General features: G+C 44.8%; 1 protein-coding gene across 1 annotated transcript; it reads right to left on the bottom strand.

Moving 5' to 3' along the window:
• Nucleotides 1-294: 294 nt before the first annotated feature.
• Nucleotides 295-1,770, bottom strand: LOC109776096 (acyl transferase 15). Its single transcript, XM_020334771.3, has one exon. It carries the CDS (start codon nt 1,705-1,707, stop codon nt 427-429), a length of 1,281 nt encoding a protein of 426 aa, XP_020190360.3. The 5' UTR covers nt 1,708-1,770; the 3' UTR covers nt 295-426.
• Nucleotides 1,771-25,051: the final 23,281 nt, after the last annotated feature.

The raw sequence follows: 25,051 nt of genomic DNA, 5'->3' as shown, positions 1-25,051 counted from the left end.
AAATCGCCAAAAACCACCACAATTGCGTGTGTCAGTGCGAAAACCCACCCTTTACATAAAATCGGTGTTTTCGGCAAACTTTTATGAAAACGGTGATTTTCGCACAGACAGACGCAATTGTGGTGGTTTTTTACAATTTACTCTTTGTGTACTCCAATCTGACCCTCTATGCGCGCTGCCCAATTTATAAATATAAGAATGATTGAAATATTTGATGTCAGAAGAAGGATACAAATGTTTATTTAAATCTCATTAAAACTTACATAACTTAAAAGAAAGATATGATACAGGTGAGAAAATTTAAAGTGCAATTTTATTCGGTACGGTATATATTGGATTTGTATACATTGACTATATATGTATGGTGAACTCCTTGTTCACGGCATTCATTCTTCATGCATGGTGGTATGGGTAGATGTGCATGCACTAGAAACGTGCAAGGAGGTGCAAGTTCATGTGCATGTGTATGGCGGCCAACTCCCGTCGGAAGGCATCGGCATGCTCCGGCTTGACGCAGAGGGACACGACGTTGACGCCGTCCTTGCCCTTGCATGGCGGGCACAAGATGCAGATGTTCATGGCCGTCCGCTCTGGTGGTGACGGCGGCGGCACCACCCGCACCGGCCCCCCACGCCCAAAGTCCACAGCGTTGAGCCCAAGGTTCCTCAAGCTCGTCACAACAAGCTGGTTGTACTTCGGGGGGGCCACCTGCTGTTGTTGATCCCCACCGCCGCCGTTGTTGGTGAGTATGTCCGGTATCTTCTCCTTGGCGAGCCTGATGAGCTTCACCAGGTCCTTGATGTCGCTGCTGGCCACCATGCCGCTCTGCGCCTGGACCGGCTGCCCCATGACGCAGTTGCCGTAGTAGCCGCGCTTTGCACGTACAAGCCCCCGCATGTTGCTGGAGAAGACGAGGGGCGCCGGCGTGTCGGGGTCGGAGATGACCGCGCGGGTGCGGCACTGCCAGAGCACGGCCGCGACGGCATCGAACACCGTGCAGTCGCCACCGCACTCGGCTTTGATGCAGCTGATGAAGCTCCATGAGATGGTGACGTCGATGCTCGCCTTTTCCACCATCCCGGCGAGCATCCGAGTCCTCATCGCGGTGACGAACGGCGGTGGGAGGCGCGGGAAGGTGCATTCGGCTTCGGACCTGACCGGAAGGACGGACGGCGCTGGCATCCCTCGGGCGAGCTCGCCGACGGCCTGCAGAAACTGCACCATCCCCGCGGCGTCGGCCAGGACGTGGTTCCACGTCACGCCCACGACGAACCCGCCGCAGGCGAACTCGGTCACCTGCATCAGCAGCATGGGGTCACCGGGAAGGCAGTACTCGGCAGGGTAGCGGACGGCGAGGTCCCCAAGCAGCAGCGTGGATGTTGTGAATTGGTCCAGCGCACAGTTGGCCGATGCGCCCACGAACGAGACGCCCTCTCCCGTGCACAAGATGTGGATCGGCTCGCCGTCGGGTCCGGTAACGAGGTGGCCAGCCATAGGTTGGTAGAGCACCAGTGCCTGCGACAGAGCCTTCTTGATTGTCTCAATGGGCTCGTTGATTGGCTGGTCGAAAATGAGAAGCAGCCCGACAGGAACAGGAGCGAAACATTTGTCGAAAGAGGAGAGGTTGATGATGCCACCGGTTGCCGTCCCCAGCTCCGATGGGCCGGTGACAACCACCGGCGATGACTTGGTCACTATGATGCTCATTATGCTATGGCTTCTCACACCTAATTCGTAAGATGCTCTTAACTCCCACCTGCCCGGGCAGTGTGTGCAGTGTATATATAGGCAGGGAAGACTGTAGGCGTACTCTTGCTGTGGTCAAATTATGCAGGGAAACGTTTACGACCGGTGCGCCGGCGGAACTTTGCGCCGGTCCGCTGCACGCGCGCCACATGGACGTGGGTCCACGCACGTCTTTATCCCCAGCGCCTCTTCGTCGACAGAAATCTTATCCCCTGCATCGTCTTTTCTTCCCCCTTTTCATCTGCTGCTCGTCCTCCTGGATAGCTCCTCCCACCTTGCACGCGTTGACGCATCCTAGCTTCGGCGAGGCTACCGCCGGCGGACCTCCCCTACACGGTCGTGCTTCAACAAGCCATACCGTCGACACGAGCACCGCCGCTGTGAGCGTTGCCGTGGAGCTGACGCAGCAAAAATAGAAAGCTACCACCCGCGTCGGCGAAGACGTGACGACGTTGCTCCGGGAAACAACCGGCATCACATCCTGCTACAGTGCAGCCGCGAAGCACCGCCATGGAATCGGCCACCCCTGGAAGCCACAACCAGCTAAGACTGAAGCTGCAACCGTCGTTGAATTTTGCTACTACCGGCGAGGGATTTGCTACATCCATAATGGCAGAGCTGTGACCTACTACGGACGTTCCTTTTTTTGTTGCAACCATCCTTAGTTTTTGCTTCCACCGGCGAGGGATTTTGATATATTCATCATGGGGGAGCTATGACCAGTGACGGCGGCGGAGATGATTTGCTACAACCATCATCTATTTTTGCTACGTCCACTATTTATTTTCCGCTACAACCAAGTGATCATACCATGCCTCGCAACGGGGCAACGACAAGTTTTTGTTGCAACCGCCGTCTACTTTTGCTACTACCGGCGAGACAATTTGCTACTAACAGCGAGCACGATTTTTTGCTGCAACCGCCATCTACCCACCGTTTGCTTTTGCTACTACTGTCGAGGTCAATTTTTTTTTGAAAAGTTGCAATCGTTGACATGAGAAGCTTCAACCCTATTTTTGAAAAGCTTCAACCCGGCGACAAAAAGCTGGAACTGGCTTCTCACCATTGATGCAATGGCGGCACTCTTTCGTCTGAGCTGCGACCTTAGCCGGCAGGAGCTGCATGCGTCGGAGCCGACGAGAACCACGGTGAACCGAGGGTGCTGCAACCGGGGGTGGGCCACGCTGGGAGCAAGCGACGGGACACTGGAGAGGAGCCGGCGGCCGGGAGGACGTCCAGGAGACGGGGGCGGTCGAGGGCGGCAGCCGGCGACGATGAGGGCGGTGGCCAGCGGCCGGCGGCAACGTGGGCGGCCGGTAAGCTGACTGACATCTGGCGGATCACAGGGACTACTCGGGATGAAATATGCGCATATGTTTTTAACTAGCTAAATCAGTTGGGAAAAGAAGGCATCGTGTGGCTATTAGTGAGCGAATCGTACATACGCGGTGCGACCGGCCGAAATTTCGGCCGGCGCACCGGCGCCCATCACTCGCCAATTATGTAAGGATTTTTGTATCATCAGAAGTCTCCACTATATTTTTTTATGGAAACTCCACTATATTTGTTATTTGTAGAATATACTTTTTGAATAATTGTTTAAGTTTTAAAGCCGTTTAATTCCCACATTCGGCAGGGTCAACATGGCATAATTGGAATGGTATTTCCTTAGTGCAAATACTCCCTCTGGAGGGGTTTATAAGTCGGGCATGAGTTTTTAGGTGTTCATTTTGACTAAGAAAACATTGATTATGTTGTACAAAAATATGCATTAGATTCCTTCTCAAATGTAGTTTCTAACCGTATAATTTTGCCGACATATTATATATGTTTTATTGGTGAAATCAGAGACCTAAAACCCATGCCCGACTTATAAACCCATCTGGAGGGACCATGATATTTACAAAACAATTACTGGGGTGTGTTTTTCAACAATCTGTCCCCCCATCAAAAAGTTACCGGCATGTTTGTACATAGGTCATAGGGGGGGGGGGCGTTTTTCAACAATCTGTCCCCCCATAAAAAATTTACCGACATGTTTGTACGTAGGTCATCAGGTCTAGGTGGTGTATATTACCAAGCTATTTACACATAGGTTACCGGGTTATATTTTCTTTTCCTCGGGTTAAAGTTACCGTGGCTTTTGTACCTAAGTTATCAGGTCGATGATGCATATATTATCATCATATTTACAAAGTAGTTACCAGGGTTATGTTCTCAACAACCTTTTTTCAGGTCAAAGTTACCGCAGTTTTCTACCTAAGTTATTAGGTCTACAGTATGTCTATTACATCCTATCTATACAAAACTTATCGGGGGTGTGCATTCAACAACTTTTTTTCATAGGTAAAAAGTTATCGGAATGTATGTACCTAAGTTATCATGTCCGCGGCAACTATATTACCATGCTATTTTACACATCAGTTATTGGCGGTATCTTTGGAACAACTTCCCTCATCTCATTCAAAAGTTACCGCGGTGTTTGTTCCTAAGTTATCAGGTGTGCGGTGTGTCTATTACCATCCTATTTATACAGAAGTTATGGGGTGTGTGTGTGTGTGTGGGGGGGGGGGGGGGGGTGCAATCAACAACTTTTTTTCCACAGGTAAAAAATTATCCCAGTGTTTGTACCTAAGTTATCATGTCCGCGGTACGTATATTAACCGTGCTATTTTACACAAAAGTTATCGGCGGTATGTTTTGAAAAACTCCCCTCCTCTCGTCTAAAAGTTAGCATGGCGTTTGTACCTAAATTATCACATCTGCAGTATGTCCATTGCCATCATATTTATACATAAGTTACCAGGTTAGTGTGTATTCAACAACTTTTTTCCCCAAGAAAAATTTACCGCAATGTCTGTACCTAATTTATCAGGTCCGCAGTGTGTATATTACCGTGCCATTTTACACAAAGTGACTGGCGGTATGTTTCCCAACAACTCCCCCCCCCCCCCCCACCCCCCTAAGTTAGTGCGGGTGTTTTGTACGTAAGTTGTCAGGACCATGGGACATATGTTACCACACTATTTACATAGAAAGTTACCAGGGAGTATGTTTGGAGTAACTTTTTCTCTCTAGGTCAAAGTTACCATGTCATTTGTACGTAAGTTAACAGATTGACGATGTATGTATTAGCATGCTATTTACATGCAAGTTACCTGGTATTATTTTCAACAATGTTTTTTCTGCAAAAAGTTAGTAGCCACACAAATCATGAAGAAGAGTCAGCAAATCTTGCACATGAAAATTCTTCGGAAGCATTTTACCGAACAATTCGAGTGCACGCGATAGATGAACAAGAAGAAAGTTTATATGGAAGTGTTTTGCTGGCTGGTTGCAACATTTCGTTCACGTAGCACGAGAGCTATCAATTACATGAGCAAGACTCGATTCATCTTTGCCGAGGTCCGTATGGGAGAGGCTCCCGAGCAGCCTCTGGAGAAAGCGGCTCACCCGCGTCCCGAAGCCATGGAGTCCCGAGGAGGTGCGAGAAGTCCTCCAAGCCATGGAGTCCCGGCCGCCGCAAATGCATGATAGAACAAATCTAAACAAGAAGAAATTTACATAATCACATATACTTGGAACAGAAGTTTACAAATGCAAGCTGCGTGTCTGATCAAGATTAAAGAGTAAAAAGCTCTATGGATCATTGGATGTAAGGTTGAGTAAGAGCTATGACAAGATTCCTTTTTACTGTTGAGTGTTCAGATATATACCAGAACCATTAACAAAGAATAGGCAGCAATTTCAACAAGGATGGTATTTTGTGTGCCACGAGAAAATCAAACTGAAGTGAAAAACGCATGACAGCAAAAAACCACTTAACAACACGGAATCATGCTAATACTTTGCAACGGTTCTTCATTGCTGCCAGAGCTAGTCTTTCGTTTATGGGTTGTATCAACAACTATGCACATTAGGCAACTTGTGATTAACATGTAAACGAGGGGCTTCCCTGCTGGCTGCTGCACATCCTCCTGAAAACTAGAAGCAAACCAAGTATTAACAACTGTGCCTACCCGTCGGCACATACATGTAGGAAAGGGCAGCAGTGTCCATGTCTTCCCGTGATAGCGCCGACAAGACCACTGATGGTCGTTCCTGGAGGACCACAGGAGAACCTCTCGCTCCCTCCTGACGAGAGGGCGGTCTCTTGGAAGCTTGATGCGGCGAACAAGAAGTTCGGGCGCACCTTTCTGTGGTTGAGCCAGTCGCAAAGGGGCTCCATGCCGTCAAGGAAAGCGGCGCGGTGAATGGCTCATCGCCCTCGGTGCCGAGGACGATGCTGCAGAGACATCGGTCAATGGAGCCTTGGAGGGGCTCGGCATGGCGGCCGTGGAAGGAAGAACATGAAGGGGGGTGGAAGGGTGGGGGTGCGGATCTATGATGCCTTGCCGTGGCTGCAGGGTGGGGGTGCAGATCCATGATGGATGACGGTGGTGGCAGAGAGGGGATCTAGGGTAGGAAAGAGTGTGATGGGTGGGGAGGAAGACAAGATGCGTGGGCCTCTGCCTCCTCTCCCGCGGTTGATGCGGAAGAAAGATGGAGAAGTGCGCATCACACGATTGAAATCGAACGACAAATGAAGTGTTCCGATCTATCGCAAAAACACGGTGGCTCGGAATTTACATTTAGCGATAAATTTATATCCTTTATTTTTTCACTCGTGTTGTTACAAAAAGTAAAACACTTGATGATGTGAATTTAAATAATTTCAATCATAGGAAGATTTTCTACAATTTTTTTTTCTTTTAGAAAGAATGTGATTGTCGGCTTTATATTAATGAAGCCCTTAGGGCACCTCCAATGCTAACCCTAAAACTGTCCACATACGTCCAGATCGAACTGTCCGTACATGTTGTGCGATCCAACGCGACACTATATTGGTCCGAACATATTTTTTTCCGCAAACCGAAGACAAACTAGGGGGCTGCTTTGCGGGCGTCTGGACCGCTGCCACGTCCGCTCCTGACCACCCTGGCCCACAAAAAATTCCCACCCACCTCTGCCGTGCTTTCCATCGAACATCCAAGCCGCTTACCGCGCCACATTCATGCCACCCCAGAGCATGCAGCGGCCGACATTGATGCCCACGATTTGATTGGCCGGGAGGGCGGCGCAGACGGGCATGACCCCTAACTGCCTGCATTGAAGTGGTGCAATGACCGAGAGAGCGCCACCTGCTGCTCGCCCGGCTGAACAAGCCTCCTCGCCGCATTCAAACAACCATAGACTGTCCGACTTCCTCCATTAAAACTCGCGCGTGTGCCGAGAAATCTACTCCGGGCACATGTACGTTCGTGAGCAGCCTGCCATTAAACACAATGCTGGTTGGCTCCGGCCGTCCACCCACATTATAATGGTGCCAGGCGCGGGGCCAAAATCGCACCACATTCTGCACCCAACTCCTCGTTGCGTCATTTTCTCCACAATCTGCATGGCATCCGGCGAGTAGGAGGAGGTGTTCTCCGGCATAAAAGTCAGCTGGGTGGCCCGTCGAGCCCGCCGATATGAGCCAGGCAACTCTCTGCTCCATCACCCTCGACGCTCCAGGCCGTTGTAGGCCAGCTCACGGATGCAGAAGCTCCAAGTTGACGCGTCGTTTGATAACGCGCCGCTCCAAGCCAGCTCGCCTAGGAGTGGCGAGTTGCTCCAGGCCGGTACGCGTGGATGCACGGCTGCATGGGCCTTTTTGCTGCCGTGGACGATGTCGCGTTGTACCTCTCCTCCTGTGCCTACAACCACGCCATCCGTCGTCTTTTAACGTACGCGTAACCGTGCCCTGCCAGCGGAAAAAGAAGTTGGCTTCGCGGAGATGGACAAAATGGTGGCCGCCGCTGCTTGGGTCCCATGAAGGCCACCACCAAGGCGACGCTGGTGTGTTTCCCAGTCACAGGCCACCGTCATCCCCTTCCACTCCTGCTAAAGCACATCACGACAGCTCCACTCCGATGAGCGGAGCTGCCGACCATTGGGAAGCAAGTCACCATTTGTGCTGAAGCATATACCTCCATGGGACACGACGGTCCGACGAGCGTGATGCCGGACATGGGGAATACAATGGGGATCCGCCGCGGCCGGCCATAGACTAGTTTTACCTTTGTCTGATATAGTTTTTAGTGAAAAATTGTTTAAAATGTAATGAATTTCGTTCGTTTTATATGAAATCAGACGTGTACGCATGAATTTCATCCAGCTAGCTCAAACAATGGTTACAATATATGGGGACAGCGTTGGATGGTGGCCTTCGACATCAGTGACCGCGGACTGGTCCCCCATGTGCGCGGACAGATGCCGGAGCACATTTAAGTGTCAGCGTTGGAGATGCCCTTACAACATACAATACAACACAACACCACCCAACACAATCTATCTATATCTATATTTTCATCTATATCTATATCTATAGCTATATCTATATATATACTTACTAATAAAGCAAGGTGAGTTTCTCTGATTTTTTCATCTGTTCACTGCCGTATTTTTTCTATTCGAGGTGCTACTAAATTTTCGTGCATCATTTGCTGGAAGTGGAAATCGATTTGTCCAGAATTTTGTACGGGGCGCGCATTCTTGCCCAACGAAGCCAGCACACTTATTTTGCTGCTCACGTAGCTGGGAATACCATATTTTCCGCACAGGCCGTACATAGTCAGAGCTTCGCCCAGGGCGCCAAAGACTGGGCCGGCCCATTGTCCTTTCCCTTTTTGTTTCCTGTTTCATTTTTATCTTTTCCCTTCCTTGTTTTCTTTTCTTTTTTACTATTATTCATAAATTCAAATATTTCAAAAATCATTCAGAAATAATAAAAATGAAATTTTCAGAAAATTTTTAGAATTCCAAAAAATCCTGTTTAGGAAAATGTTTAGAACATTAAATTTTGGTTCTTGTTCCGAAATGTATTAAAAATTCAAAAAAAAATTCCCAGTTTTTCAAAAGTTCTTTATGTTTCCAATATTGTTCAAGATTTCCAATAAACGGTTGCATTTCAAAAAAATATATTCCAAATTCAAAAAATATTCCTATTTTAGTGAAATGTTCAAAAATTCAGGGAAAAATTTAAAATAGGCCCACATTACTTGTTTAAATACAGTTTTACCAATTTATAGATGTGTGCGAAACTACATATAGTAAGGGCGTGTTCGGATCCCATCTAGCTTCACAAAACTTCACGTATCCAGCTTTTCTTCGTAGCCTCTACTCCAGGCAGCGATTCAGATCTGTTCGGCTGCATCATAACAGCTTCTTCCAGCTTTGCAGCCCAACTGAGAGGGTTGTGGCCTTTTCAGCGGAGAATGGGCCAGCTGGAGGCAACCCAATTCGGGCCATCCAGGGCACCGATTCGAGGGGAAGGGGGTATCGATCCGTAGGTTCTGTTTCTCGAGCGCGCGGGGGGGGGGGGCGAAATGGTATGTTTGGCCGTGGCAAATTGATGTAGATTAGTCAAAACTCCAGATTCTTCAATTTGTGGAGCTGGGCCGACCGTCCTCCATGTTTTGGCACTGCAGCCATGCTCAACTTGAAGAACTTAGCTTCTTAGAGCCCAAACGTTCGGGACCAAATCATCTCAGAAGTTTTTGGAGTTAGAAGCTGGAGGAGTTCCGAACACGCCCTAAGCTAGATGAATGATAGATGAATTATGCTGGATGAAGGATAGATGGATTTGTACGTGAACTAGCTGGAAAAGAACCCTACGTTTCTTAAAATGAAAAAATGTTCCCATTTTTTAAAAAGATGTTTGTGTGTTCCAAAATTATTCAAGAGTTCCAAATTCCAAAAATATTCTTATATTAGTAAAACATTAACAAATTCCAAATAATGATTGTGTTTAAAAAATACACATTTTCTAAAATTGTTCTAAATTTTGAAAACATGTTAGCATTTTCAAAACTTGTTCACAAATTAAAAATATTTGTTTTTTTAAGTTTCATGTTTTAACATGTTTGTGAATTTTTAAAAATTTAGCCGCTTCAAATTTTGCTCGAGTTCCAAAGATGTATTAAATGTTCAAATAATAGTTCACATTTCTTAAAACTATTCGGGATTTCAGAAATTGTTCATGTTTATTGAAATATTCAAAATTCTTAATGATTAGTATTTTTTGGAAAGTTAAAGTAAAATAAAAACGGTTTCAAATATGAGGTTATACTATATTCTTAAATATGTGCGCTAGCTATTGGTTAGTAGAACTTGTTGGTTCGACTGGCTTGTATCAATTGGTCGGGTCTTTGAGGTCGTGACGTCCATACTTCAACTAGTCATTTTTTTTTTTGATTTTTACTCCCACCTTACAAAAAGATGTTGTTCCAGTGCCTGGGCCATTCACAGCCCACGCTATTTAGGCTGCCCAGCTACCTGGGGAATAAGGCAAAAGTATTTAAATAGTCCCACATTTCTCCTTTACATACAGTTGTACCATTTTACATACGTGGGCCAAACTACATGTAGTAAGCTGGATGAAGAATGAACGGATTAAGCTGGACGAAGGATGGATGGATTGGTATGTGGGCTTGATACGTCTCCAACGTATCTATAATTTTTGATTGTTCCATGCTATTAAAGTATCGTTCTTGGATGTTTTATACTCATTTACAAGCAAACTTTATATCATTTTTTCGAACTAACCTATTGACATAGTGCCTAGTGCCACTTGTTGTTTTTTCTTGTTTTTTACTTCGCAGAAAATCAGTACAAGACGGAGTCCAAATGCAGCGGAACTTTTTGGAGATATTTTTTTGCCCAGAAGACACCCAGGAGGCCCAAGAAGTGCACCAGAGGGGCCCTGTGGGGCCCACTAGGCACCAGGGCGCGCCAGGGCTCCCAGGCGTGGCCTGGTTGGTAGTGGGGCCCACAGGCACCCCCTCCACCGCCTCTTAGCTCTATAAGTACTCTAATATTGCAGAAACCCAAAGGGGAGTCGGCGAAACACAATTCCAGCCCCGCAAGTTTCAGAACCACGAGATCGAATCTAGAGGCCTTTTCCGGCACTCTGCCAGAGGGGGCAACGATCACGGAGCGGTTCTTCATCATCACCCTTGCCCCTACGATGATGCGTGAGTAGTTTACCACACACCTACGGGTCTGTATGCAGTAGCTAGATGGCCACTTCTCCCTTTCTGATATTGAATACAAGAAATAACGTTGCTCTTTAAGAAATGTGAACATGAACTTCCAACAAATTTAATTGAACTTCTAAAAGGAGCATCGACTACAAGACGTGGTGGTTGCTATCTCTTTCCGCAGTATTAGTCGCCCTGATGGTCATTAATTATCTGTCCGTATATTAACTGTGTGGATGAAATGTTCAACTCTTGCTAGCCTTTCATGTGGATGAGAGGCCAGCACTTCTGGTCCGTACGCAACAGATATAATATGCTTTCTTACGGAACTTGTTAACGAAGATCATTCAATTTGTTAGGTAAGAGGCAAATGAAGTAGCCGCCACACGTAGCCGCCTCGGCTACAACAAGGCCAAACTTGGCACTAATAAAAGCAGCACAAACTATAGGAACTGGTGGTTGCGACGCGGATTTTTGCGACATGGTGCCACGCGAGGATGAAATCTGGGCAGTCCATGCATGCTGCAAGGTTAGCACTTAATATAGAGAATTAATGAATACCGAAGTGATACAATGAGTTAATTTGATGAATACGCGTATGTGACAGACATCTTAAATAGACTGGTGGTCTAGGCACTGGTTGGCATTTAAACGTGTCCGACTCACCTGTTGTACGTCTTGAATGGCACTTAATTAGTGTGGGCCTGCCGTTTTTGCTGTGGTTTGTTTTGCCTAAGCTCATTTTGTATCCGTATAACAAGAGGAGATACCTCCAGCGGAAACAGATGTTAACAGGTTAGCCTATCGAGACTCTACTTGATCCTTCTTTTGTTTATTTGATCGCTTCAAGCTGTGCCCTATTCTGCTTCTTTTGTTTATTTGGTTACCGCTTGATCCTTCTTCATCTTGTGCTTCCTGGAACATTATGAGTAGTGAGTACTGTGTGGCTTATGCGTTTGCTTAGCTACCCTGCGCAAGTCTCATTGACGCTTATGTTTTGTTTTGATTATAAACTTGTTTTCTCCACACAAATGCAGCAATTAATACTTCCTGCGTGTCCTGATGGGCTGCAGGACAGTCATGGGTGGATTGATGGGAGTGCAGGCCGGTATTAATTTTCCTTTGTGATCAATTAAATGGCTGTTGGTAGTGGGATATTTATTCCCGTTTAAAAAAATCCATTTGGAGAATAATAATAAAGGAAACCATGGCACTTTCTGGAAATCCTGATCCCTGTTAGCTGCACATCGTTATCTTCTGCATGGCAAGTGCATGCAAGACTTTGTCACTACGGGGCAGGCGTTTTGGCTCCCGGGTGCATTTGCACCCGCATGAACAGTATTCCAAAAAAACAAATTAAATGTTTTCAAAATATTCTGAAAAAAATTGTAGATGATCGTGTTGGTGTCGCAAACATGCTTGACAAAATTCGCGCGGAACGGAGCAGCAGTGTTTCGTCCGCGAAAAAAACAAATTTAGGGTGACATTTGGTCTTTGATTTGTTTTTTTGCGCAAGCCAAAATGATTGACATTTTTGTCTCAAAATTTGCAGGTCGCATTTGTATGTGACAGATGACAAAAAAAAATTGTCTCAATTTTTTCAACATTAAAAAAAAACAAAAGTGGGCCCGTGCGCAAATGCACCCGGGAGCCGAATTGATTTTCCGGATATCTCCATGGTTGGGTTCAGCAGACGAACAAAGTCGCAAGAATTAGAGCTGCGGGGTGGATAAAGGATGGTCTGCATGTTGCATTTAAAAGATGATGGGTGCCTTCACGTCCTGTCAGCCATTTACAGTAAACGAATGGAGCCAGGCTGAAAAAGTTTATGCTGGTCCCGTCGTTTAAAAACTGACATGCTGTCGTGCCAGAACCCAGTCCACACCGTGTGCTACCTCGCGGGTGGCCGTTGGGGCTAAGATGCTGGCCACGAGCAGAGTTCAATGCGTGTGTTGCGTCGCGGGGCACGGCTGCATGTGTCAGCTGGGAATACGCGTCTATACCGTTTGCTATACGCAGAGGGGAGATCATTATACGATGGAAGTGTATTTAATTAGCACGAATCGCGCGGCAACGTACGGTATGGATACCGACCGCGCGTGATGGCATGTCCACTCGCGATTATTCGCTGGTGGTTGCCATTATTGGTGTGCAATAGTAGTCGTCATAATGTTCTTTTTTTGCGGGTTTCCGAAATGGACTTTAATTGTTAGTCCGTACTTATTCTGTCTGGACGAAACGTTAAGCTTTTTGCTACCCTTTCTCGTGGATTACAGGCAATCACTTATGGTATATACGTACAAAGGCATGTAGGCTCAATATCACATTGTTGTACCCGTTGTGCGTGTTTAAGCGTCAACAGTCCTTCATAGACGTGGATGCACATTGTGACAATGGACTTTTGAAGTACGATGGCGAAACGAAAGCGCTGGTGGATGCTCGAATCCTTGTGTCCATGATCAGCTGTGCTGGACTCCGCATGCCACAAGGAAGAGTGGCGACCAGGTACTGTTTAGGCCAAGTCTCTGGCCACAACGTCCATGGAGGACTACTGAGGCTCAAACGTCATCATTTCTTGTTTTGCTTGCGAGCTATGGCTTCATCTAACATTAGAGTGAGGGTATTACTTTCATCATGGCATGATTTATGTTGAAGACTTCTCATTTCACCATTGGTAGCAAAAAAATAACATCGCAGTCACAGATAGAATATGCTTTCTTACGGAACTTGTTAATGAAGATCATTCAATTTGTTAGGTAAGAGACAAATGAAGTAGCCGCCACACGCAGCCGCCTCAGCTACAAAAAAGGCCTAGGGTTCCTCTGACTCCCGGCTGCACCGCTGCTGGTCCGTTTCGTCTCCGATGGCCTTAACGCCATGGGGCGCGTTAGATGCCTGACCTTGCCGGTGGGAAGGCTCTGTTTTAACATGTTTCTTCGAGTTTTGTGAGGATTGTGTCCTACTCAGGAAGACGAGATGGTGGCGGATCCCTGAAGATTGAATCTCCTCGCCTAGCCCATGTCCCGGTGATTCATATAGCATCTCCGGTGCACGTGTCGACGCATGTCTCTGTCGGATCTGTCTTTGTTTTATTTGCTGTGATCTATTCGTTGTTCCTTTAAATTCGTGTCTCTTCAGGTTGGATCGTTCCGATCTACCCTATTCTTCATCGGCGGCAGTTGCTTTTTTGGTGCGCTAGTTTTATGGGGCCCTAGCATGACGACTTCCCGATAGTCTACTACAACAAGTTTTTTCCGGTGGTGGTTCTATGGCGCCGTAGCACGACAAATTCCTTATTTTCTACTACAACAAGGTTTGCCCACCTCCGGCGAGGGAGGGACGAGGACGACAGCATACGTTCGGCTTGCTTCAGTGCTTGTAATCGTCGCTAGGTGGTCTACATATTTGGATGCAATTTTTATTATTTTTGGTGTGTGTTGTACTACCATGATTGAAGATGAATAGATCGGAAGTTTTCCCGCAAAGAAAAAGACCATTTTTTTACCTATAATCAGTATTTGATGTACATATTATGTTTCATCCAACTCAAGCCTTATCACTCCTTTCTAAGCCAACCTCATCTACTTCTACATGAGCACATGAGAAAACACATCGTTGACTTTCATGGTGCCATGGTTTCTAAAGAAACCTTCTCATTTCTTCATTATTAGCACAAAAAGGACATAGCCGTCACAGCATAGAATATGAGTTCATACAAAACTTGCTAACGCAGACCATTTAATTTTTTACCTGCAAGCAATGTTGATGCTCATATTAAATTACATTCCATCACACGCATTATTACTCCCTTCTAAGTGTACCTCATCTTCTTCTGCATGAGCACATGGAAAAACACCATGTTAAATTAAATTTAGCAAACAAATGAAAGGATTTGAATTGTAGGCTCATGTGATAAGAACAGATCTATGTTGCTGTCTGCTTCCCAAACAAAATCACATTTCAAATTGCACATTAACTTCATTTATTGGAATCAAGTTTAAGGAATATTTGAGATTTCGATATACTCACTAGTCCATGGACACGACGAATACTTATACATGGACAAAATTTAAATTTGAAATGAGCTACGTACATCACTGGATGATGATAAGAGAACAAAGATGGCCACAACAAACGTGGGGTCCAAATGATAAGGGAAACGACGCTAGATTTTGATTTACGTCAGATCCATTCTGTTCGGATAAGGGCAATAAAACTCCCCCCACTAGTGAATTTGCATTACCACCACCTTCATAATTTTTGTTAATCCTCATCACATTGACCTGTGTTGTACTACTTCTGTAAATAAGTTCGTAGGAATAACATGGCTCTTTTCAGAAATGTGAACATGACTTTCCAGCCTATTTATGGGAACTACAACAAGAAAGAGCTTTTTCTACTTTGCGAATTAAACTTTTAAAATCAAATCATATGTTTCTAAACCATTATGAGAAAAAGCATCATGGCACTAATAAAAGGAGCATCGACTACAGGAACTGGTGGTTGCCATTATTGGTGTGCAATAGTAGTCTTCATAATGTTCTCTGTTTTCTTTTTGCGAGGTTCCATAATAGACTTTAATTATTAGTCCGTACTTATTCTGTCTGGATGAAACGTTAAGCTTTTTGATACCCTTTCTCGTGGATTACAGGCAAACACTTCTGGTATATATGTAGAAAGGCATGTAGACTCAATATCACATTGTTGTACCCATTGTGCGTGTTTAAGCGTCAATAGTCCTCCATAGACGTGGATGCACATTGTGACACTGTACTTTCCAAGTACGATGGTGAAATAGCTGCGGTGGTGGATGCTCGAATCCTTGTGGCCATGATCAGCTGTGTTGTACTCCGCATGGCACAAGGAAGAGTGGTGACGACGTACTGTTTAGGCCAAGTCTTTGGCCAGAACGTCTATGGAGGACTTTTGAGGCTTAAACATCATCATTTCTTGTTTTGCTTGCCAGCTATGGCTTCATCTAACATTTGAGTCAGGGTATTGGTTTTCATCATGGCATGATTTATGTTGAAGACTTCTCATTTCACCATTGGTAGCACAAAAATAACTTTGCAGTCATAGATATGATATGCTTTCTTACGGAACTTGTTAATGAAGATCATTCAATTTGTTAGGTAAGAGACAAATGAAGTGGCCGCCACACGCAGTCGCCTCAGCTACAAAAAAGGCCTAGGGTTCCTCTGACTCCTGGCTGCACTGCTGTTGGTCGTTTCGTCTCCAATGGCCTTAACGCAATGGAGCGCGTTTGATGCCCGACCTTGCCGGTGGGAAGGCTCAGTTTTTACACGTTTCTTTGAGTTTTGTGATGGATTGTGTCCTACTCAGGAAGACGAAATCATGGCGGATCCCTGAAGATGGAATCTCCTCGCCTAGCCCATGTCCCGGTGATGCATATAGCATCTCCGGTGCGTGTGTGGAGGTATGTCTCTGTCGGATTTGTCTTTTTTTTTGCTGGGATCTATTTGTTGTTCCTTTACATTCGTGTCTCTTCAGGTTGGATCGTTCCGATCTATGCTATTCTTCATCGGCGGCAGTTGCTTTTTTGGTGTGCTGGTTCTATGGGGCCTTAGCATGACGACTTCCTAATTGTCTACTACAGCAAGTTTTTTCAGGTTGTGGTTCTATGGGACCTTAGCACGACAACTTCCTAATTTTCTACTACAACCAGGTTTGCCCAGCTCCGGCGAGAGAGGGACGAGGATGGCGGCATGCGTTCTGCTCACTTCAGTGCTTGTAATCGTCACTAGGTGTTCTACATATCCGGATCCAATTTTTATTATTTTTGGTGTGCGATGTACTGCCATGATTGAATAGATCGGGAGTTTTCCCGCAAAGAAAAAATATCTTTTTTTACCTATAATCAGTATTTGATGTACATATTATGTTTCATCCCAACTCAAGCATTATCACTCCTTTCTAAGCCAACCTCATCTACTTCTACATCAGCACATGAAAAAACACATCGTTTACTTTAATCTAGCAAACTAATGCATGGATTTTAATAACAAGGTTATCTGATAAGAACTGGCCTACAGTGCTGCCTGCTTCCCAAACAAAATCACATTCGAAATCGCACATTGAAATCTTTTATCTCAACAAATTTACTGGATATTTCATATTTCGATTGTCCATGAATATATGTGGAGGAACAAAAGTTGAATTTAGCTGACGATGGATACCACTTATACCAGGATGAAATTTAAATTTGTACTAAGCTACATGTGCCCATTGGATGATGATAAGAGAACAAAAGTGGCAAAGGACACACGTTGGGTTCGATGGAAAATATAGGCCGCGCGGATATTTTCTTTATCGGCAGATCAAATATTTAATGGTGTTATGGGAAAAAGAACCTCCATACACAAGTTAATTTGCATTGCAAACACCACCATTATTTTGTTTAACCCTCATCAGATTGAACTTGCTGGTCGAGTACATTTTTTTGTAAATTAATAACGTTGCTCTTTTAGAAATGTGAACATGAACATTTAACTGAACTTCTAAAAGGAGCATCGACTACAAACTGGTGGTTGCGATCTCTTTCAGCAGTATTAGTCGCCATGATGGACTTTGTTATTTTTGCGGGGCGAATTATGGTCATTAATTATCTGTCCGTATATTAACTGTGTGGATGAAATGTTCAACTCTTGCTACCCTTTCATGTGGATGAGAGGCCAGCACTTCTGGTCCGTACGTACAATTCTAGTCAATAACAGTGTAATACTCCCTCCGGTCCTTTTTACTCAGCACATAGCTACATACCCGCATAGCAAGGAGGACAGCATTTTCGTTTTTGACTAATAGTAATTTGCCCATCGCTAGAGTAAAGCAATACGGAAGAGCTGGGCCGTAATAAATATGCACGCATGATTCTCTAGATCTCTTCGATTGCCTATCCCGTCTCTTGGTTTGTCCCCCCACCAGCGTAACACAGTACGAATACTTATACATGGACAAAATTTGAATTTGAAATGAGCTATGTACATCACAGGACGATGATAAGAGGACAAAAGTGGCAACAACAAATGTGTGTCCAAATGAGAAAGGAAGCCATGCTAGATTTTGATTTACATTAGATCCATTCTTTTCAGGACTGATAGGGGAAATAAAACTCCCTGCACTAGTTAATTTTCATTGCCACCGCCTTCATCATTTTTGTTAATCCTCATCACATTGAACTAGGTGGTACTACTTCATTGCCACCACATGAGCATTGCAACCACCCCCACAACTTTGGTTAATCCTCATCAGGTTGAACGGGCTGGTACAGTTTTTGTAAATTAGTACGTAGAACTGATGTTGCTCTTTCGAAATGTGAACATGAACTTCCAACAAATTTAGGTAAAATTTCCCCAAAAATGAGGTTTTTACTTTGCAAATTTAACTACAATAACTGGTGGTTGCCATCTCGACCTGCAGTACTAGTAGGCATGATGGTCTTTTCCTTTTTGCAGGGCCAATGATGGTCATTAATTACATGTCCGTATATTAATTGTGTGTATGAAGTGTTCATCTCTTTGCTACCCTTTCAGGCGGAATAGAGGCCAGAATTTCTGGTCCGCGTCAACAATTTCTAGTCAGTAACAGTGGACTAGTAATGGCAGAAAGACTTAACGATCACATGATCGTACCTAGCCACGTCGATTTTTTAGGAACACAATACATACCACTCGTGGCAGACATTGACGTGGACACGCCTCGGGACCCTCAAGTTTCCACGTATGACGGTGAAATGGGCACGCTATTGGATGCTAGACTAGAATTCTTTTGTTACCTCTGTCTGCAGTAGTGGTCGCCTTCAAGGTCCTTAATAACCTATCCGTACGTAAGTCTGTGGAATAAACGTTCAACTTTTTGCTTCCCTTTCAAGTGGATGAGAGGATGGCAATTCAGGTCAGCAAGTAGGAGTACAATTAAATGCTGAAGGCAGGAAGACATAACGATCACATGATTGTACTAACAACCATACGTGACTTCTTTCTATAAATGCCGTACATACCATTCTTGGCAGATATCAGTGTGGATGGTCGACCTGACGCTTGTCTTGCCATGTAAGACGGTAAAATGACCGTGCTAGTGGATCGAAGTATTCGCGTATCGATGATAACTTGTGCTGGACTTCGCGTGCCACAATGAATAGTTGCGACGACTGTTTAGGACAAGTCTCTGCCTCTCGGACAACAACATCCATGGATGACTACCGAAGCTTGAGCGTTGTCGCTAGTCTGCTCTGCTCACCAGTATTGGCTTCATCAAAAATTAAATTCAGGTCAATGATTTTCAGGGTGCCATGATTTCTAAAGAAACTTTCTCATTTCTCCATTATTAGCACAAAAAGGACATAGACGTCACATCATAGAATATGAGTTCATACAAAACTTGCTAATGCAGACCATTTAAGTTTTTACCTGCAAACAATGTTGAGGTTCATATTAAATTACATTTCATCTCACGCATTATTACTCCCTTCTAAGCGTACCTCATCTTCTTCTGCTTGAGCACATGAAAAAACAACATGTTAAATTAAATTTAGCAAACAAATGAAAGGATTTGAATTAGAGGATCATGTGATAAGAATAGACCTATGTTGTTGTCTGCTTCCCAAACAAAATCACATTTCAAATTGCACATTAAATTCTCTTGTTGGAATCAAGTTTAAGGAATATTTGAGATTTCGATGAATTCACCAGTCCATGGACACGACGAATACTTATACATGGACAAAATTTAATTTTCAAATGTGCTACGTACATCACAGGATGACGATAACAGAACAAAGATGGCAGCAACAAACGTGGGGTCCAAATGAGAAAGGAAGCCACGCTAGATTTTGATTTACGTCAGATCCATTCTTTTCAGGGCTGATAAGGGAATTTAAACTTCCCACACTAGTTAATTTGCGTTGCCACCACCTTCATAATTTTTGTTAATCCTCATCACATTGAACTAGGTGGTACTACTTCTGTAAATAATTTTGTAGTAATAACATGGATCTTTTAGAAATGTGAACATGACCTTCCAGCATATTTATGGGAACTACAACAAGATAGAGGTTTTTCTACTTTGCGAATTAAACTTTTAAAATTGAATCATATCATTCTTAACCATTATGAGACAACGCATCATGGCACTAATAAAAGGAGCATCGACTACAGGAACTGGTGGTTGCCATTATTGGTGTGCAATAGTAGTCGTCATAATGTTCTTTGTTTTTTTGCAGGGTTCCATAATGGACTTTAATTATTATTCCGTATTTATACTGTGTGGATGAAACATTAAGCTTTTTTCTACCATTTCTCGTGGATTACAGGCAAGCACTTCTGGTATATACGTACCAAGGCATGTAGACTCAAGATCACATGGTTGTACCCGCTGCGCGTGTTTAAGCGTCAATAGTCCTCCATTGACGTGGATGCACATTGTGACACTAGACTTTCCAAGTACGATGGCAAAATGGCAGTGCTGGAGGATGCTCGGATCCTTGTGTCCATGATCAGCTATGCTTCTGCATGGCACAAGGAAGAGTGGTGACGACGTACTATTTAGACCAAGTCTCTGGCCACAACGTCCATGGAGGACTACTGAGGCTTAAACGTCATCATCTCTTGTTTTGCTTGCCAGCTATGGCTTCATCTAAAATTAGAGTTAGGGTATTGTTTTTCATCATGGCATGATTTATGTTGAAGCCTTCTCATTTCACCATTGGTAGCACAAAAATAACTTCGCAGTCACAGATAGAATATGCTTTTTTACGGAACTTGTTAATGAAGGTCGTTCAATTTGTTAGGTAAGACACAAATGAAGTAGCCGCCACACGCAGCCGCCTCAGCTACAAAATTGGCCTAGGCTTCCTCTGACTCCGAGCTGCACCGCTGCTGGTCCGTTTCGTCTCCGATGGCTTTAACGCCATGGGGCGCGTTTGATGCCCGACCTTGCCGGTGGGAGGGCTCTATTTTTACATGTTTCTTCGAGTTTTGTGAGGGATTGTGTCATGCTTAGGAAGACGAGATGGTGGCGGATCCCTGAAGATGGAATCTCCTCGCCCAGCCCATGTCCCGGTGATGCATATAGCATCGCCAGGGAGGTATGTCTCTGTCGGATCTATCTTTGTTTGATTTGCTGGGATCTATTCGTCGTGCCTTTACATTCATGTCTCTTCAGGCTGGATCCTTCCGATCTACCCTACTCTTCATCGGCGGCAGTTGCTTTTCTGGTGCGTTGGTTCTATGGGGCCTTAGCACGACGACTTCCCGATTGTCTACTACAACAAGATTTTCCTGGTGGTGCTTCTATGGGGCCTTAGAAAGACAACTTCCTTGATTTCTACTACAACAAGGTTTGGCCCACTCCGGCGAGGGAGGGACGAGGACGGCGGCATGCCTTCAGCTCGCTTCAGTGCTTGTAATCGTCGCTAGGTAGTCTACATATCTGGATGTAATTTTTATTATTTTTGGTGTTCATTGTACTGCCATGATTGAAGATGAATAAATCAAAAGTTTTCCTGCAAAGAAAAAAAAAATCATGTTTTTACATATAATCAGTATTTGATGCATATATTATGTTGTTGGAAATATGCCCTAGAGGCAACAATAAAATGGTTATTATTGTATTTCCTTGTTCATGATAATTGTCTATTGTTCATACTATAATTGTGTTATCCGGAAAACCTAATACATGTGTGAATACATAGACCACAACATGTCCCTAGTGAGCCTCTAGTCGACTAGCTCGTTGATCAATAGATGGTTACGGTTTCCTGACCATGGACATTGGATGTCGTTGACACGGGATCACATCATTAGGAGAATGATGTGATGGACAAGACCCAATCCTAGGCATAGCACAAGATCGTGTAGTTCGTTTGCTAGAAGCTTTTCTAATGTCAAGTATCATTTCCTTAGACCATGAGATTGTGCAACTCCCGGATATCGTAGGAATGCTATGGGTGTACCAAACGTCACAACGTAACTGGGTGGCTATAAAGGTACACTACAGGTATATCTGAAAGTGTCTGTTGGGTTGGCACAAATCGAGACTGGGATTTGTCGCTCCGTATGACGGAGAGGTATCTCTGGGCCCACACCGTAATGCATCATCATAATGAGCTCAATGTGACTAAGTAGTTTGTCGCGGGATCATGCATTACGGAACGAGTAAAAGTGACTTGCCGGTAACGAGATTGAACGAGGTATTGGGATACCGATGATCGAATCTCGGGCAAGTAACGTACCGATTGACAAAGGGAATTGTATACAGGATTGATTGAATCCCCGACATCGTGGTTCATCCAATGAGATCATCGTGGAACATGTGGGAGCCAACATGGGTATCCAGATCCCGCTGTTGGTTATTGGCCAGAGAGCTGTCTCGGTCATGTCTGCATGATTCCCGAACCCGTAGGGTCTACACACTTAAGGTTCGGTGACGCTAGAGTTGTTATGGGAATTAGTGTGCAGTTACCGAATGTTGTTCGGAGTCCCGGATGAGATCCCGGACGTCACGAGGAGTTCCGGAATGGTCCGGAGGTAAAGATTTATATATGGGAAGTCCTATTTTGGCCATCGGAAAATGTTTGGGATTTTTCGGTATTGTACCGGGAAGGTTCTAGAAGGTTCCGGAGTGGGGCCCACCTGCATGGGGGGACCCACATGAACGTGGGTAGTGGGGGAAAGGCCCCACACCCCTGGTCAAGGCGCACCAAGATCCCCCCTTAGAAGGAATAAGATCATATCCCGAAGGGATAAGATCAAGATCCCTAAAAAAGGGGGATAACAATCGGTGGGGAAGGGAAATGATGCGATTTCTTCCCCCCACCTTTGCCAACGCCCAATGGACTTGGAGGGAAAGAAACCAGCCCCCTCCACTCCTATATATAGTGGGGAGCCGCATGGGAGCCGCACCCCTTCCCCTGGTGCAGCCCTCTCCCTCCCCAACACCTCCTCCTCCATGGTAGTGCTTGGCGAAGCCCTACCGGAGAACTGCAAGCTCCACCACCACGCCGTCGTGCTGCCGAAGCTCTCCCTCAACTTCTCCTCTCCCCTTGCTGGATCAAGAAGGAGGAGACGTCCCCGGGCTGTACGTGTGTTGAACGTGGAGGCGCTGTTGTTCGGCGCTTAGATCGGAATCAACCGCGATCTGAATCGCTACGAGTACGACTCCTTCATCCGCGTTCATGTAACGCTTCCGCATCGCGATCTTCAAGGGTATGAAGATGCACTCCCCTCTCTCTCGTTGCTAGTCTCTCCATAGATTGATCTTGGTGATGCGTAGAATTTTTTTAATTTCTGCAACGATCCCCAACAGTGGCATCATGAGCTAGGTCTATGCGTAGTTTCTATGCACGAGTAGAACACAAGTTGTTGTGGGCGTCGATTTTGTCAATTTACTTGCCGTTACTAGTCTTATCTTGATTCGGCGTCATCGTGGGAAGAAGCGGCCCGGACCGACCTTACACGTACGCTTACGTGAGACAGGTTCCACCGACTGACATGCACTAGTTGCATAAGGTGGCTAGCGGGTGTCTGTCTCTCCCACTTTAGTTAGATCGGATTCGATGAAAAGGGTCCTTATGAAGGGTAAATAGAAATTGGCATATCACGTTGTGGTTTTAGCGTAGGTAAGAAACGTTCTTGCTAGAAACCTATAGCAGCCACGTAAAAACTTGCAACAACAATTAGAGGACGTCTAACTTGTTCTTGCAGCATATGTTATGTGATGTGATATGGCCAAAAGGATGTGATGAATTATATATATGTGATGTATGAGATTGATCATGTTCTTGTAATAGGAATCACGACTTGCATGTCGATGAGTATGACAACCGGCAGGAGCCATAGGAGTTGTCTTAATTTATTGTATGACCTACGTGTCATTGAAAACGCCATGTAATTACTTTACTTTATTGCTAACCGTTAGCCATAGTAGTAGAAGTAATAGTTGGCGAGACAACTTCATGAAGACACGATGATGGAGATCATGATGATGGAGATCATCATGATGGAGATCATGGTGTCATGCCGGTGACGAAGGTGATCATGTCGCGCCTCAAAGATGAAGATCAAAGGCGTGAGATGATATTGGCCATATCATGTCACTCTATGATTTGCATGTGATGTTTGTCATGTTTACATCTTATTTGCTTAGAACAACGGTATCATAAATAAGATGATCCCTCATAAAATTTCAAGAAAGTGTTCCCCCTAACTGTGCACCGTTGCGAAAGTTCGTTGTTTCGAAACACCACGTGATGATCGGGTGAGATAGATTCTAACGTTCGCATACAACGGGTGTAAGCCAGATTTACACATGCAAAACACTTAGGTTGACTTGACGAGCCTAGCATGTACAGACATGGCCTCGGAACACGAGAGACCGAAAGGTCGAACATGAGTCGTATAGTGGATACGATCAACATGAAGATGTTCACCGATGATGACTAGTCCGTCTCACGTGATGATCGGACACGACCTAGTTGACTCGGATCATGTATCACTTAGATGACTAGAGGGATGTCTATCTGAGTGGGAGTTCATTAAATAATTTGATTAGATGAACTTAATTATCGTGAACATAGTCAAAAGGTCTTTGCAAATTATGTCGTAGCTCACGCTTTGGTTCTACTGTTTTAGATATGTTCCTAGAGAAAATTTAGTTGAGAGTTGACAGTAGCAATTATGCGGACTGGGTCCGTAAACTGAGGATTGTCCTCATTGCTGCGCAGAAAGATTATGTCCTTAATGCACCACTCAGTGTGCTGAACCTCGAGCGTCGGTTGTGGATGTTGCGAACATCTGACATACACGTTTTGATGACTACATGATAGTTCAGTGTGTAATGCTAAATGGTTTAGAATTGAGGCACCAAAGAAGTTTTTGAAACATCGTAGAACATATGAGATGTTCCAAGGACTGAAATTGGGATTTCAGGTTAGTGCCCACGTCAAGAGGTATGAGACCTCTAACAAGTTTCTTAAGCCTGGAAACTAAGGAGAAAAGCTCAATCGTTGAGCATGTGCTCAGATTGTATGAGTACTACAATCGCTTGAATCGAGTGGGAGTTAATCTTCCAGATGATATAGTGATGGTTCTCCAAAGTCACTGCCACCAAGCTACTAGAGCTTCGTGATGAACTATAACATATCAGGGATAGATATGATGATCCTTGAGCTATTCGCGACACCGCGAAAGTAGAAATCAAATTGGAGTATCAATTGTTGATGGTTAGTAAAA

Source organism: Aegilops tauschii, chromosome 2, assembly GCF_002575655.3.
Source record: "Aegilops tauschii subsp. strangulata cultivar AL8/78 chromosome 2, Aet v6.0, whole genome shotgun sequence".
Lineage (NCBI taxonomy): Eukaryota > Viridiplantae > Streptophyta > Magnoliopsida > Poales > Poaceae > Aegilops > Aegilops tauschii.
The sequence above is the reverse complement of the archived record's forward strand: the minus strand, read 5'-3'. Positions and strand labels throughout refer to the sequence as shown.